The 17,866-nt window shown below is 41.9% G+C and overlaps 1 protein-coding gene across 4 annotated transcripts in view; it reads right to left on the bottom strand.

The window, feature by feature from the left end:
- Positions 1-17,866, bottom strand: part of POLR3B (RNA polymerase III subunit B) — a 122,784-nt gene that overhangs the window by 72,349 nt on the left and 32,569 nt on the right. For all 4 annotated transcript variants that reach the window (XR_011380255.1, XM_002711427.5, XM_008257116.4 and 1 more), the window contains exons 11-12: positions 15,110-15,229; positions 8,094-8,228 (exon numbers count right to left, since the gene is read on the bottom strand). Coding sequence is in view for 3 of the 4 variants with exons in the window: in XM_002711427.5 (XP_002711473.1) it covers positions 8,094-8,228; positions 15,110-15,229 (255 nt within the window). In the remaining variant the exon portion in view is untranslated. The remainder of the gene's footprint in view (positions 1-8,093; positions 8,229-15,109; positions 15,230-17,866) is intronic.

The raw sequence follows: 17,866 nt of genomic DNA, 5'->3' as shown, positions 1-17,866 counted from the left end.
ATAAACATTAAGATGTCTGACAACACCAAAGACATAGCGACATGTGAACTTCCCTCTCATCATTGGTGAAAATGTAAATTTGTGCAACCACTTAGAAAACAGTTTGCCATCATCTACCTATCCCTCATGCTCCAACAGGTCCTCTAGTAGATGTACCCCTACAGCAGTGGAAATCACTGCTTGAACACACTCTGTTGGTCTCATCCTTACAGTTTCTGATTCAGGAGATAGAGGGCAGAACCCCAATAATCTGCATTTTTTTTAAAGATTTATTTATTTTATTTGAAAGGCAGAGGTACAGAGAGGCAGAGGCAGAGAGAGAGAGAGTTGTCTTCCATCTGTTGGTTCACTCCCCAAATGGCCACGATGGGCAGAGCTGCACCAATCCGAAGCCAGGAGCCTGGAGCTTCTTCTGGGTCTCCCACATGGGTGCAGGGGCCCAAGGACTTGGGCCATCTTCTACTGCTTTCCAGGCCATAGCAGAGAGTTGGATCAGAAGAAGAATAGCCAGACTCAAACCAGCACCCGAATGGGATGCCAGCACTGCAGGCGGTGGTTTTACCCACTATGCCACAGTGCTGGCCCCAAAGAACCTGCATTTCTAACAAGCTCCTAGGAGGTGCCAGAGCTGCTGGTGGAAGCGGGTACTTTAAGCATCAGCACTCTGCAGAAACTTGCATTAATTATACCAGGACACATATACAAGATATCTGTAGTAACATTTTTAACAGCTGAGAACTGGAAACCATATCAATAACATTTAGTTAGACAAACTGTGGCATACTAAAATAGAACAGTAAAGCCCTGAAAATGAACAAAAAATGATCACAAAATCATGACTAAATTTTTTATTTTTAAAGATTTATTTATTTTACTTGAAAGACAGGGAGGGAGAGAGAGAGGGAGAGGGAGAGGAAGAGGGAGAGGGAGAGAGAGAAATCTTTCATCCACTGGTTCATTCTCCAAATGGCTACAACAGCCAGGGCTGAGCCAGGCTGAAGCCAAGAGCCAGGTTCTAGTCCTGGCTGCTCCTTTTCGAACCCAGCTCTCTACTATGGCCTGGGAAAGCAGTAGAGGATGGTCCAAGTGCTTGGGCCCCTGCACCCACATGGGAGACCTGGAGGAAGCTCCTGGCTCCAGATGGGCACAGCTCCGGTCGTTGCAGCCATCTGGGGAGTGAACCAGCAGATGGAAGATCTCTCTCTCTCTCTCTGTCTCTACCTCTCTCTGTAACTCTGTATTTCAAAATAAAAAAAAAAAAAAAAAAAAAACTGGATCAGTATTTGGTGGAGTAGTTAAGACATCCCTTGGGATGTTCACATCCCCAAAGTGCCTACTTCCGAGTCCCAGCTCCACTTCTGATCCAGCTTCCCGCTGATACACACCTTGAGAAGTAGCAGTTGACAGCTCAAGTTTGTGGGTTCCTGCCACCCATGTGGGAGACCTGGATGGAGTTCCTGGCCCCTGGCTTCAGCCTGGCTTAGCCCTGGCTGTTCTAAACATTTGGGGAAGAAACCAGTGGATGGACAATCTCTCTCTAACTCTTTCTTCCCCCCAGCAGTCTTTTGAATAAAATGAAAATAAATAAGTGAAATTTTAAAATACTGAAAAAGTTTAAAAATGAAAATAATTTTTAAACTATAAAAAATTTAAAATTTAAGTGAAATTTTAAAAATTAAAAAAAGCTGAGGGGCCAGTGCTGTGGTGCAGCAGGTTAAAGCCCCGGCCTGCAGTGCCAGCATCCCATATGGTTACCAGTTCAAGTCCTGGCTGCTCCACTTCCAATCCAGCTCTCTGCTATGGCCTAGGAAAGCAGCAAAAAATGGCCCAAGTCCTCAGACCCCTGCACCCACATGGGAGACTCAGAAGAAGCTCCTGGCTCCTGGCTTTGGATCAGCATAGCTCCAGCCGTTGCAGCCATCTGGGGAGTGAACCAGTAGATGGAAGACCTCTCTCTCTCTCTCTTTCTCTGACTCTACTTCTTTATAACTCTGCCTTTCAAGTAAATAAATAAAAAATCTTTAAAAAAGGAAGGATGGGAGGGAGGGAGGGAGGGAGGGAGGGAGGGAGGGAGGGAGGGAGGAAGGGAGGGAGGGAGGAAGGGAGGAAGGGAAGGAAAGAGAGGGAGAGGGAGAGGAAGGGGGAGGGGGAGAGGGAGAGGGAGGGAGGGAGGGAGGAAGGAAGGAAGGAACAAACTTCTAGGGCCAGCGCTGATGGCATATCAGGTAAAGCCACTGTCTGCGGTGCGAGCATCCCATATGGGCACTAGTTTGAGTCCTGACTGCTCCACTTCCAATCCAGCTCCCTACTAATATGCCTCAGAAAGCAGCAGACAATGTCTTAAGTACTTGGACCTCTGAACCCATATGGAGACCCAGATGGAGTTCCAATGACCAGGGCTAGGCCTGCATTGTAGGTGGTGGCTTAATCCATATGTCAGCCCTCAAATGTATAAGCTTTGATGAAATTGTTTATTTGGGCCAGCGCTATGGTATAACGGGTAAGCCCCTCTCTGTGGCACTGGCATCTCATATGTGTGCCAGTTTGAGTCCTGGCTGCTCCACTGCCAATCTAGCTCCCTGCTAATGCACCTGGGAAAGCAGTTGAAGATGGTCCAAATCCTTGGGTCCCTGCACCCACATAGGAGACCCAGAAGAAACTCCTGGCTCCTGGATTTGGATCAGCCCAACTCTGGCCGTTGTGGCTAGTAAGAAGTGAACCAGAGGACGGAAGACCTCTCTCTCTCTCTCTGTGTGTGTGTGTGTCTCCATCTGTCCCTGTAACTCTAACTTTCAAATAAATAAATCAATCTTAAAAAAAAAAAATTGTTAGGGGCCAGGGCTGTGGCTCACTTGGTTAATTCTCTGCCTGCGGCACTGGCATCCCATGTGGGTGCTGGGTTCTAGTACCGGTTGCTCCTCTTCCAGTCCAGCTCTCTGCTGTGGCCCGGGAAGGCAGTGGAGGATGGCCCAAGTGCTTGGGCCCCTGCACCCGCATGGGAGACCAGGAGGAAACACCTGACTCTTGGCTTCGGATCGGTGCAGTGCCGGCTGTAGCAGCCATTTGGGGAGTGAACCAACAGAAGGAAGACCTTTCTCTCTATCTCTCTCTCTCACTGTCTATAACTCTGTCAAATAAAAAAAATTGTTAAAAAAAAAAAAGCTGACTGAAAAAATTTATGTGTGAATCTACTTAATAAAGCTCAATAATAACCCAAACTTATATTGTAATAAAAGATTTTATAACTTTAAAATTTAAATATTAATTTTGAAGATGTAATAAATTAAGAAAATTACACGGATAAATAAGAAGCTTTTGTAGCAGTCTAATTCTTCAGTTGAGTAGTAGTTTTGAGGGTGTTTAATTTATTTGTAACCTTTATAACACATATGTAGCATATTTTTATTTTTATGTCCAAAATTAGGTAATAAAATTAAGCGCTATTAAAGCACAGTGAGGTATTTTAAACAGCATGACCATGGAAGCCAAACTAATGGGAAAGAACGGGAGGTCATCAAAAAAGACTAGCATGGCTCTGTTTCCAGATCGGCAAAGTAGCACCTATCAGATGGCCATGCCTGAGATACTAATTATAATCTCTGGATGAAACGTTTACAAATTCTCTGGAGGAGCTACAGCATCTAGCACCCAAAAGCAGACACAATTGGAGGGTGAATGGCACTGGCTCTCTCCAAGGAGAGGTCACACTGAAGGTAAAACAGGCTCACAGTGTTGTTGGACTGAAGAGCCACAGGAAAAAGATCTGAGGTACAGGGAGAGCTCCCAGAGAGGAAAGAACCACAGGAGAAAACCCCAAATTCTGTAAATAAACTGCCCAGATTTCTGGAACTACACATTGCAGGCAGACAAACTTCTTCAATAATCAAATACATTAGATATTACAGATACTAATTCCCTGGAATAATTAATTGTCTTAGTTTTTTTCCCTTTGTAAGCATTTTTATTTCTTTAAAGAGGAAAAAAATGTTCAATATAGTTGTGTTCTAAACTAATTTACAAAACAAAATAATATTGGGAGGGCATTATAGTTACTCTAATTATTTGCTTAAAGAGGAATCCTAGACTCAGTGAAAACTTCTGAAGCTAAAAATTTTCCAAATTCTATATTCCTGAATGTTTATAACCAACAGGTAGTTTTTTGACTCCTAAAGAAGAAGATATTCAAAGCAGACAAGCCTCCTCCAACAAAGCTAACAAAGAAAGCATTTCCCAAATGGGAACTGATTTCATGCTTCTCTCCCTTAAGTTAGACATGTCCTTCCACTTTTCCACTGAAATCAACTTGCAGATAGGAAAGTCAGGATCTTGGACTTGAATCTACCACGTCAGAAGTGCTCTAAAAAGAAGACTTCCTCCTCTGAGAGCTTAATCCTCTCTTACAGTCAGACCCAGCAGTTTCACTCATGGAAAGAAAGACTACGGGAATGGAAGCAGGTGCAGAGGGGTGAGAGGGGATGAAGCAGCCCATTGCAGCGACTTCCTGTGCAAACTGGCAAAAGGAATTTGAATAAGCATCCTGAACAGAATCAAATGCCCTCAACCTAAACCACAAAAGCTCAGTGCTCTTGCCATTAGCCCCTTACACTCAGACACTTTTGTCTCAAATTATGACAAAGTTTTTTTTTTGGGGGGAGGGGATCCCAGCTGAATGCACTGAAGCCTCCCCCAGTGCCCCAATTCAAACACAAGCAAATGCCCTTGGTACTCAGCAAGTAAAAAGTAGGAGCACAGTCAACAGAAATACTGCCTCATTAGTAAATTTCCCCACTCTTAAAATTTCAACTTAAGAGAATTAAGTGTTGTCCAGTTCACAGAGCTGTGAGAAACCACAAGGCCAAGTCACAAAATAAACCACAGTATTCAGGTCAAAAGAAAAATAATAAAAAAAGGAAGCAAAGCTGGTGTTAATATTCAACACCTTTTATTGCTAGTATGTGGTCTTTCTGCTTGCCTGAGACAGGAGCACTAAAGGGCAAATCATATTGAAGGAAAGAATGCTGATAGCTCATCAATTGATTTTCAATGAAAATGCTGAAAAAATTAATAAAGAAGTTAAGCTGCTGAAATACAGTTTCACCAATTAGCTTAATGTCAGAGAATTCTAATTAGGCGTCTTGAGATTGCTATTTAGTGTTTAAGCCTTCAGAGTGCCAAATTCTCCTTTTCACACAAACTGGTTGCAAAATTAAAGACATTAGGCAGCCTTAATTACATTATCAGAACAGCTGGGATTAGCCAATCTCTGAAGTCAAGACGGCATTCTTTTGTCACAGGGTGGAAATCCCTGGCTTTCCAGGGTGCCGGATTTTGGTGCCATTCCATATCTCACCCATACAAAGCAAGCTGCATTAGAAACAAAAAATTTGCAGACAAAGAATAGAGTAATGCTCAGCAAATAATGAACACATTACCGAAAAAGAAAAGGTAGGTGAAGAGATTAAGCCTGGAATCGGTAGGTTTTGCTAACACCTCTGCTGGCGGCTGGCCTGCCAACCCCCTGGCGGCAGTAAGACTGAGGGACAGCTCTGTGAACCCCCTTGGCCAGTGGAGACAACTCTGTTATCTAAAGCTGAGGCACATTTATACTCCCTCATCCCATGGGGTGTGAAATTAGCAGCTATTGTTTCTACACATTTTTGCCAACACAATGCCTTTTATGTCTTTACATTGTTTATAAAGCCATGCTGTCTTGCACATGGGAAGGCTTTTTAATTCTAATTTTTTAAGCAACAGGATAGTCTCCTGTCTCCCCTCCCTACGCCTTTCCTAGTCCTCTAAACAACTTTTATTTATTTATTTTTAAATGCACTCTTTTAGCAGCAATGATTTTTTTCCACTTAAAAACAGTGAAACTTGGGACCCAGGGTGGTAGAGACACCTAAAATTCCTTGCCATCGTCAATCCGACGCTGGCCAACAATCCACCTGCTAAGTGGCAGCCATTAACCAAACAGAGCTGTCCTGGCCTGATAGCTTTCCAAAACTGAAAATGCTGTCATTTCTTAATTCTAGTTTTTGAATTTTAACTGTAAAACATCTGCTATTATCCCAGTCACCATCGTCTCCCATCTGAAACACTGCTACAGCCTCCCAGCCAGTTCACACTTGGCCTGACTTCAAATCAGACCTTTCTACGCTAAAAATCCAATCACATCACTCCCTTGGTTAAAACCTCTAATGGTTTTCCACTGCATGTAAAATTAAATCCAAATACCTTTCCATGGTCTACAGAGTTTCAGACAATCCAGCCTCTGCCTTGGTCTTCAATGTAACCTCTCACCACCCTCAAACCTCACTCATTCCAGCCACCCGCACCTCCTTTCTCCAGGCCCTAAACTTGTTCCTGCCTCTCCTTGCTGGAACGCAGTTCCTTAGGTTGCATGAGACTGATTTGTCTTCCTGATTTCGCTTGAATGTGTGAGGGCCTGGCTTAACATACATCACTTTTTCAAAGGTTAACTCCTGACTTCTTATCAGCCTTCCCCTACCAACACCCCAGTATTCTGTTAGGATACAATCCAAGATTATTGGATATAAGAAAAACATGATTCATATTTGAGAAGAATAGGGAAATAGTAGAAAAGGATTTTAAAGCAACCATCAAAATTCAAGGATGTAAATAAAAACATGGTTGTAACACGAACAAACAAGAGCTCAGTAGAAAAAAAACCAGAAACTATGAAAAAAGTCCAAATAAACTTTTTACAGCCAAAAAATACAGCAACTGAACTCAAACACTGACTAGATAAATATAACAACTTGTTAGAGATGACATAATAATAAGTGAATCTGAAAATAAACCAATAGAAATCATTCAATTGTAAAAGAGAACAAAAGTGAAAAAACATTAACAGGGCCTCAATACTAAAAGGTCTAACAGTATAAACTGAGTCAGAGAAGAGGTGAGACAGGACAGAAAAAAATATATACTTTAAGAAAGCTTGAGAATTTCTCAAATTTGATGGAAGACATACATTTTTAGACTTAAAAATTTAGTAAACCCTATGCAGGATAAAAATAGAAAAAAGCCACACCAACCATTGCTTTAGAACCAAAGGAAAAAAAAAAACCACATATCAACAACAAGCAGGTCTCTATTCTAGATCTTTGACTTAAAGGCAATATCTGATTGAAACACTGAAAAATGAAAAAATTTTAGTCACATGCTACCTAGCTGAAAGGGATACACACTCTCAAGACAACACCTATCACCTATCAGCTAAGACTCAAAATGAGATTAACACATCCTCACTCATCTGTTTTTACATCACCAAGAAAGGGGACTGTTTATTGTCTCTCTCGTTCTCTCTCTCACACTAGACTATAAAAGTTAAAAGAAAAGGGACCTCTGTGTTACTCCTCTTCATATACCCAGTACCTAGGAGTATATATAGAACATAGTAAGTGTTTAATAAATATGCTAATTGAATGAATGCTATGAACTCATACTTCTATAGTACAGAGAATGAGGGGTAAACAAAGGATATAACACAGTAGCACCAGTAACATTCTTAAAGGATTGCAGCATTTTCATACTTAAATTCTTTTTTTATTTTTTTTATTTTTGACAGGCAGAGTGGACAGTGAGAGAGAGAGACAGAGAGAAAGGTCTTCCTTTGCCGTTGGTTCACCCTCCAATGGCCGCCGCGGCCGGTGCGCTGCAGCCGGCACACGCGCTGATCCAATGGCAGGAGCCAGGCACTTATCCTGGTCTCCCATGGGGTGCAGGGCCCAAGCACTTGGGCCATCCTCCACTGCACTTCCTGGCCACAGCATAGAGCTGGCCCGGAAGAGGGGCAACCGGGTGCAGAATCCGGCGCCCCAACCGGGACTAGAACCCGGTGTGCTGGCGCTGCAAGGTGGAGGATTAGCCTAGTGAGCCACAGCACCGGCTTCATACTTAAATTCTTAAGCAGAAGAGATTTTAAGTCATGTGTGAAATGTTTATACTTCCAACATACAAGTATGTAACCTCTATTCCATTCAAATAGCTCTTTTTCCTATCTAAAATGAATACAGTTAACTTTTATTAAAAAGAATAAGATTTGCAATACAAAATATTAGTTAAATTACCTGTCCTGCCAATTCCAATCGCTTGTTACCGTAATAGTCTCTGTCATCAACTTTATTATCTCCTTGTGCCAGAATGACTCTTCGAACCATCACGGCAGTATAGATACATTTAGCTCGGAAATTGAACTCCTTTACCTGTAATTCAAAAGTAAGAAATTTTTTGAAACAGCACACACTAAAAGCACCCAAGAAAAGAACCAATGGTATAACATTTAAATTTAAAAAACTACTGAACTGTTGATTCTCCCTATTCAAAGAAATACAATTATCCTGAAAACTTCCTGAGAGCTAGAAGGGGACTAAGCATCTCTGCACTCAGTACCTGTGGTGGCTGTACTTCAGAGATGACTGCTACCAACTCCGCCCTGTCCTATCACCCTTCACACCACTCCGTCCTCACAGGTAGAGTCCACTGCCCCTTTGGGATTGGCTCGGGATTAGTCTGACCATGAGAAGATAGCAGAAGGGAAGCCAAGTCAACTGCAGGCCTACCCTATAAGTAAGCTGGTAGTCTGCACTTCCTTCCTTCGAGTCCTGAGATACCTTGTGAGTGCAGGACACTGTTATACAGAGAGGCTACATGGAAAAGCACAAAGGGGCCAGAGACAAGACATGCTGGACTCCCGCCCAGTGAAGACTTCGGATGACTCCAGCCTCAGCTGCTCCCTATTTGCAGACTCACAAGAGATCTAAAATGAGAACTTCCTCTTCCACCTTAGGTAGAGCACAAACCACAGAACCTTGAAGTACAATAAACAGTTAAGTCTTTCAATTTTGTTGATTGTTATCCAGCAACAACAGGCAGGGTAGTAAACAGTGTCTGGCACACAACAAGTACCTATTGAATGGACTGCTGAATGAATCTGCTGCTAACATCCTGTCAATCCTCTCCATGACAAAGCCTCAAGTCCATTGAATAAATCCAGCTCAATCAGTAATTTGAATCAGAACTGGTAAATTAGTCACACTGGTTTATTCTGAGAGACAAAAACCTTTGGCAGATTCTTTCCCTACAACTAAAAAGATGAATTCTGAGAACGTGGCCCAAGTGTCTGACAAGTTCAAGAAACATTTTAAACTTTTCCATAGAGGATACATACCATACTATTAAAAATTTTCAAAAAAAAGATTTTTTCCTTTTCACTCCCCTTAATCATTTATAAAATCCTAATGAGACCCTTTTATTATTTTCCTTTATGCATTATGTAATTGCTGTTAAGGAATTCCACTAAATAACACAGAATGTTAGAATTCCGTATGTGTTTCCAAAAGTTCATTTCCTTCACAGTAAATCTTTTTCTTCTCTAGATCAGTTTATTCCCTTCTACTGGGAGATGTTAAAAAAATAATGCGTCTGGGGGCCGGCGCCGTAGCTCACTTAGTGAATCCTCCGCCTGCGGCACCGGCATCCCATATGGGTGCCGGGTTCTAGTCCCAGTTGCTCCTCTTCCAGTCCAGCTCTCTGCTGTGGCTCGGGAAGGCAGTGGAGGATGGCACAGGTGTTTGGGCCCCTGCACCCGCAGGGAGACCAGAAAGAAGCTCCTGACTCCTGGCTTTGGATAGGTGCAGTTCCGGCCGTGGCAGACATTTGGGGAGTGAACCAACAGAAGGAAGACCTTTCGCTCTGTCTCTCTATCTCACTAACTCTATCGGTCAAATAAAAAATAAAAATAAAAAAAAATAATGTGTCTGAAATGTGGGAAATGAAAAAAATTCACAAAACCTACTTTATCATCTTGCACTTCAAAAACCACTTATATCAATAAGAAAGGTCTCTAAAAAAGAAAAATGTCTTGTTTTCAAGAAAAAAAAATCTTAGAACCATAACACCAATTGCAATACCACCAAGCAAAAAACCCTAGGCCTGAGCAGCTTTAAGTAATTTATATTTCAGTTGGATTTATTTATTTAGTTGAAAGGCAGAAATAGAACGAGAGAGAGAGATCTTTCATTTTACTGGTTCACTCCCAACTGGCCACAACGGCCAGGGCTGGGCCAGACTGCAGCCAGGAGTTAGGAGCTTTCTCTGGGTCTCTCATGTGGGTGTAGGGCCCACTTGGGCCATCTTCTGCTGGTTTCCCAGATGCATTAACAGGGAGTTTGGATTGCAAGTGGAACAGCTGGGACTCAATCTGCAGCCCATATGGAATGCCAACACTGCAGGTGGAGGCTCAACCTTCTATGCCAGAGTGAAGGTCCATTCATTGACATGTAAAAGTTGCATGGCCCTCCACTGAGGTACATCTAATGTGCACTATCTATGATCTTACTGTGGCAAATTAAATTTAATATCTACTTTCTTCTAGCTGTATTTACTTTTTTTATTCATGAAAAAAATGAAGCAAACTTTCATGGATCAAATTTCAATTTTTCTTTTGCATAAATACAGGTATATTCTCCCTAGACATTTACATATACAAAAAAATACAGATACTTAGAGTAAATGTCCCTGTTGCACTTTAAAAGGCACTAAAACCCTAAGTCATTTCACTGCTCCACTGTCTTAAACTACAAATGCTGAAAAGCAAACCCTAGTTCTAAGCTGAAATAATGAGTTAATACCTAGCACATTTTCCCAGGACTATTCCCAGAGTCATATGGACAGGGAGAACCCTATCATCTAGTGGCTGACATCACCTTTTGGTAGAATGCCAATAGTGTTCAATATTCTTTTGTGGGATGTTAACCTCTGGATTCTGTAAAAAAGGGACAGAAAGAAGATCTGACAAATGAGGTTGAAATGCTGAGACAGAACTGCTGTCACCAGAACTCTGGACACTTCTTAACATGACTTTGGAAAGAGGAGTGTGGGGCTCAGACATTTCAGAGTCTCATCACCCCCAGAGTAGTGATTTCCGAACGTCAGTATGCAAGGCCTGTGAAAATATGGACTCCTGGGCTCCACCCCCAGAAGTTCTGGTTCAGTAAGTCTGGGGTAGAGTTCAAGTACTTCTAACAAGTTCCCAGGTGACGCACATGCGGCTAATTCAGGGAATACTCTTTGAGAACAGCAGCCCTGAGGCATGCCAAGACAAATGCCAAGTGCATGTGCTGGGAGCTCGTGGACACCCTGCACATACTTCTCCCTCCAGGTAGATAAACCAAAGCAGTACCAAAGCAGCACCTTGAGTACTGCCATATCTCTGTAATAGTTATTTACTAAATATTTTTAAACAACTCACTTGAAAGTAAGCTTCATCATATGCAATAATACCATAAAATATCAAGTACCACAAAGATGCATTTGATATTTGATGTGCTAGTTGTATTTTTTAAAAATATTTATTTATTTGGAAAATCAAAGTTACAGAGAAGGAGAGACAGAGGCAAAGAGAGAGAGAGATATCTTCCATCCGCAAATTTGCTCCCCAAATGGCCACAGTGGCCAGGACTGGGCCAGACTGAAGCCAGGAGCCAGGAACTTCACCTGAGTCTCCCATATGGGTGCAGGGGCCCAAGCACTTGGGCCATCTTCCACTGCTTTCCCAGGTGCACTAGCAGAGAGCTGGATGGGAAGTAGAGCAGCCAGGACCTGAACAGGTGCCCATGTTGGATGCTGGCGCTGCAGGCAGCAGCTTTACCCTCTATGCCACAGTGCTGGCCCCTAGTTGTATTCTTTCTAATAAGTACATAATTATTTACATCAAAATGCCTCTGAATTACCTAAAAATCATCTACATCCAATCATCCTAAACCATTCTGGAAAGTAAAGCTCTTTTTTTCATCTGCCTGACTTCATTCCCACTGGAATGTATATAACCAAACTTTTATCAGGATCGTTTTAGGCTTACTGCAATCACGAAATAGTGAATATGATTGTCTTTATCAACCTAACTAAAGAAATATCAGTGGGGCCGGCGCTGTGGTGCAGTGGGTTAAATCCCTGGCCTGAAGCACCGGCATCCCATATGGGCACCGGTTCTAGTCCTGGCTGCTCCTCTTCTGATCCAAATCTCTGCTATGGCCTGGGAAAGCAGTAGAAGATGGCCCAAGTGCTTGGGCCCCTGTACCACGTGGGAGACCCAGAAGAAGCTCCTGGTTTCAGATCAGCTCAGCTCCAGCCATTGCTGCCATCTGGGGAGTGAACCAGTGGATGGAAAACCTCTCTCTCTGTCTCTACCTCTCTCTCTGTAACTCTTTCAAATAAATAAAATAAATCTTAAAAAAAAAAAAAAAAAAAAAAGAAAGAAAAGAAATATCAGTAGAGCCAGCGTTCTAGCAGCCAAGGCTCTGGAAGGAGCCATAATTTCTCTATAGTTAGAGAACAAAAGCGAGGGTCCCACTACAGGCTCCACAGCTGTGTGAGAAGATGTAGAAAATGCAGATTTTTATGTACGCCTTATCACTGCATCACCAGAAGAATCCTGTAAGGAAGTGGTGTTACTCCATTACAGAGACAAGAAAACCGTAAGTTCAGAAAATTTAAAATTTGTTCAAAGTAAACCAGAAAGTAAGAAACCAGGATTTGAATAATCATGTATTTGGGCCCATGCCCTTGTTTCCACTTTCTTTTGCCTTTTTTTTTTTTTTCCTTAAATTCTAGAGGCAGAGAAGAGGAGAGAAGGAGAAAAGGAGAGGAGAAAGAGAGAGGGAGAGAGGGGGAGAGAAAAAGAAACATTCTCCCATCTTCTGGTTCACTCTCCAAAGACTGCCAACACCTGGGACTGGGCTGAACCTAAGCCAGGAGCCACGAATTCAATCCAGGAGTCCCGTGTGGGGTGCACGGAACTGAATGCTTGAGACATCGTCTGCTGTCTCCAAGGGCCTGCACTGGGAGAAAGCTGCAGGCAGGAGCAGAACTGGAATCAGACCCAGGTACTCCAGTTTGGGATGGAGTGTTTTAACCAGCATCATAACGACTATGCCAAACACCACTCTGATTTTTGCTATTTTGAGGTTTGACCCAAAAACTGTTCTAAAAAATTCACTTTGGATCTAGCTTTAACATTAAGAATTTTCTAATTCTTTGGAGTATATCAAAGACACACACAAGGGCGGGAGTTTGGTGTAGCAGTTAAAACATCACTTGGGACAACCCTGTCCCAAATTGGACTGCCGCAGTTAGAGTCCTGGCTCCACTTGTGATTCCAGCTTCTCAGAATGAGTGCCCTTGGAGGCACCAGGTGATGGCTCAAGTAGTGGGTCCCTGTCACCCATGTGGGAGACCCAGATTAAGTTCTGGGCTTCTGACTTTGGCTTGACCTAGCCCTGGCTATCGCCAGCATTTGGGGAATGAGTTAACAGAAGGGAGATCACTGCCTATCTCTCTCTCTCTCTTTGCTTTTCAAGTAAAATAAATAAAATTTTTATAAATTTTAAAAAAATAGTAAAGGACAAACACAAATGGCTACCAAAGGGCAGAATGAAAGACCTGAACTATCTGGCTCACAAAGTGTTGTTGTTTCTTTCTTTCTTTCTTTTCTTTTTTTTTTTTTTTTAAAGATTTATTTATTCTTTTGAAAGGCAGAGTTACACAGAGAGAGAAAGGGAGAGACAGAGAGAAAGATCTTCCATCCACTGGTGCATTCCCTAAATGGCTACAACAGCTGGACCTAGGCTGATCAAAAGCCAGGAGCCAGGAACTTCTTCCAGGTCTTCCACGTGGGTGCAAGGGCCTAAGTACTTGGGCCATCTTCTGCTGCTCTTCTCAGGTACATTAGCAGGGAGCTGGACTGGAAGTGAGACAGCCTGGACTCGAACTGGCACCCATATGGGATGCCAGCACCATAGCAGCAGCAGTAGCTTTACCCACTACACCACAGCACCAGCCCCTCACAAGGTGTTTTAACTTAAGAAAGTTGAATCTGAATGCATTTGGACACTCTCCACTTCCACAGACTCTCCCATTACCATACAATCAATCCCTGAAGATAGGGCTTGCAACCCTTTATCATTAGTGAATGGAATCCCTAGTAACTCACAATAAGCCAGATTATTTGGTTAATAAAAGTGTGTAACAAATGTTAATTCTATTACTCAGAAAGAGTAGCATACATATTAAGTGGAGGAAGGGAGAGGGAGTGACTCCTTCCAATATCCCACATGCCAACACGGTGATCTGGTGATCTCTATTTAATGAAAAGTTGATAAAAAAAATAAATAATATGAACAAGTTCAAGGGTCAGAAGATAGGTGCTAATCCTCCTACTGACCCCTAACCAGCTGAGTAACAAGGCAAATCCCGAGTCTGTTGATCACAGAATCTTGGCTGTAAGTGAAGGAAGCTGGACAATGGGAACTCTAAAAGTCAATGTCGAGGGGATGGGGGTTTAGCTAGCAGTTCAGACACTGGTTAAGATGCCACATCCCATGTCAGAGCATAGACCCAGGTTTGATGCCTGGCTGCAACTCCCGACTCCAACTTCCTGCCAGTGTAGAACCTCTGAAGCAGCAGGGATGGCTCAAGTAATTGCATCCCTGCCACCCATGGGGGAGGCCCAGAGTCCCAGCCATCACAGGCACTTGGGGAGTGAGCCAGCAGATGTGAGTATACTCTCTGTCTACCCATCTCTTCCTCCTTCCTCTGCCCCCTGACTCTCAAAAACAGAAACAAAAAATAATAAAAAACAAATTTAATGCCTAAGAGATTAACTCATCAAATAAGCATCTATCATAGTAACGGTTGCACAATTACGGGAATGCACATAATGCCAAGGAAACTCTACAATTCATGTCTATTTTCACATAGTTTTTAAAAAGTATAGGGGAAAACCAATGTAAGCTTGTTTTAATTTATTTTACAAGTATGTAAGATACTATCTCTGTCAAACCATGAGATCCAGTAGTGGAACTAATTCTTATCTATGAATATAAAATAACAGTAATTTAAGAGTAAAAGAACCAGGAGAAAATTACCATATGATGTTGGCACAGCTAACATTCTCTGAGCACAATGTACCACTGATAATGGAAGATTATTTTCAGTGGGCACTACTGTCCTCTTCAGGAGCGTCTCCTGAGGAACTCCACTTTATGCAAGGTAAACGCCCATTCACAGCTACAACAGCACTACTTACTGGAACGTGGGTCAGAATGGTCGAAGCCAGGAGCTCTCTTGCTTCCTCTATTTTGGTTTTCTTTGGTCCACCTCCCCACATTCTCTGCCTTCTGACTTTGTTCCCTATATATTTCAATGCCTGTGAGAAAAGATGACAGTAACGACTGAATGACATCACTGAAATAATTTACAAAATATCTACCAAACACACACCATAAGCAAAAAAGATCAAGAACTTGGTTATAGAGAAAAATCAATATTTGTTATAAACCAATGACAAAAGAGTATAACACACTTTTAACTTTGTGTTAGAAAGCTAATACAGGATCATTTTAGGAAATGTAGGAGATACAGATAAGCAAAACATGTGCCATCAATCCTTTATCCAGTGAGCACCACAGGAAACATTTTGTAGTAGTACTTCTTTTCCTCTTGAAAAGAAATCACAAGATATAGTACTTCTATGCTGAAAGCTACAGAACATCATTGAGAGGAGAAACACCTAAATAAATTAAAAGTAAAGACATTTTTGTGGACTGCACAACTCAATAGTGTTAAAAGTGATCTACTGTTAAAATTCTCTCCAAATTGACCCATAAATTCATAATTACTAATTATACGCTTAGCAGGCTTTTTAAAAAACAGAAATAGACTAATTCTAAAATTTACACAGAAATGCAAAGGTCTCAGAAAAGCTGAAACAATACCGATAAAGAAAAGTTGGAGTATTTACATTACCTGATTTCAACTGTAAAGCTACAGTAATCAAAACAGTGTGACACTGGCTGAAGGACAGCCAGCCAGATCAATGGGAGAGAATAAAAAGTCCAAAATACATTCACACTACATGGTCCACTAATTTGTGACAAAAGTGCCACAGCAATTCAATGAAGAAGGGAATCTTTTCAACAAATGGCACTGAAACATTAAATACTCACAAATAAAAAAAATTAACCTTGACCTCTACACCTCACACCAAATGGAAACATTAGTTTAAGACAGATTTTAGAGCCGGTGCCGCAGCTCAACAGGCTAATCCTCCACCTAGCGGCGCCGGCACACCAATTTCTAGTCCTGGTCGGGGCACCAGATTCTGTCCCGGTTGCCCCTCTTCCAGGCCAGCTCTCTGCTGTGGCCAGGAAGTGCAGTGGAGGATGGCCCAAGTGCTTGGGCCCTGCACCCCATGGGAGACCAGGAGAAGCACCTGGCTCCTGCCTTCGAATCAGCGTGGTGCGCGGGCCGCAGTGCGCCGGCCGCAGTGCGCCGGCCGCGGCGGCCATTGGAGGGTGAACCAACAGCAAAGGAAGACCTTTTTCTCTGTCTCTCTCTCTCACTGTCCACTCTGTCTGTCAAAAAAAAATTTTTTTAAAAAAGATAGATTTTAGAGCTGAATGTAAAAACTAAAGCTATAAAGCTTCTACTAGAAAACACAAAAAATGGTTTCTCATATGAAAATAAGTAAAATAAAGATTTATATAAACAGGACACCAGAAACAATAACCATAAAAGACAAATAAATTTTAAAAAAAACTCTTGAAATTTAATTATTTTCAGAATTAAAAGACAGTTAAGAAAAATGAATAGGGAAGCAATGGATGGGGGGAAAATATCTGTAATACATAAATCTGACAAGAGATTAAAAAGACTGGCAACACCAAGTATTGTGAGGACACAAAGTAATCAGAAATCTCACATACCACTGATGGGAATGCAAAATGGCACCCTCATTTTGGGAAAAGTCATATATAAAAGGTATATACACAACTGCTCTCTGATCCAGTAACTCTATTCCAAGAGAAACGAAGACATGTCTACACAACGATGTGTTTACAGCAGCTTTATTCATAATATCCAATGGTGGGGGCGGGGGGGGGGGGGAGGCCACCAAATAGGAAAACAGATAAACTGTGGCGTTTTCATGCAATGGTGCAATAAAAAGAAATGAACTACATGAACAAATGACATAAAATAAAAAGGTACAGTTCATACAAACCTCAGAATATATGCTGAGCAAAAGAAGCGACACAAAAAGGTTTATATTGCCAGTTACAAACAGACAAAATTGGTGAATAAATATGGTGAATAAATATGGTGAAAATATGGTGAAAAAAGCAGAATAGTGAGGAAAAAAGGACAGAAGAAAATATTGACTAGAAGTTAGTATAAGGGAACTTTTGAGATAATGGAAATATTTTAAGTCTTGTAAAAGTTAAATCTGCACACTTTAGTGTATGTAAATTTTACTAAAAATAAAAGAATGGATTACTAAAAGACAATCAAGTAGCAGGGTGAGAAGTGAGTGGAGATTTAGATGAAACATTCTGCCAAAGCTGGTAGCTGTTGAAGGCAAGTGATAGGTGCATGAGAGTTCCTGATGCGATTCTAAATACTCTGTACATGTTGAAATCTTTTCACGATAAAAGTGTTTTAAGAAAAGGTGATGGGGGCTGGTGTTGTGGCGCACTAGGCTAAGCCACCTCTTATGACACCAGCATCCCAGGAGTCCCAGATGCTCTGCTTCCAATCCAGCTCCCTGCTAATGCTCCTAGGAAAGCAGCAGTTGCTTGAGCCCCTATCACCTACATGGAAGACCCGGATGGAGTGCTAGGTTCCTGGCTTCCACCTGGATCAAACTGGGCTGGCCGTTACAGCTATTTGGGGAGTGAACCTGCAGTTGGAAGATATCTCCCTTTCCCTCACTGTTATTCTGCCTATCAAAAAAATAATAAATATTTAAAAAAAAAAAAAACCTGGTTTTCAGTTCATCAGGAGAAAC

The sequence above is a fragment of the Oryctolagus cuniculus genome, chromosome 11, assembly GCF_964237555.1.
Source record: "Oryctolagus cuniculus chromosome 11, mOryCun1.1, whole genome shotgun sequence".
Lineage (NCBI taxonomy): Eukaryota > Metazoa > Chordata > Mammalia > Lagomorpha > Leporidae > Oryctolagus > Oryctolagus cuniculus.
Note: the sequence above shows the minus strand (reverse complement) of the source record. Positions and strands in the feature narration are given on the sequence as shown.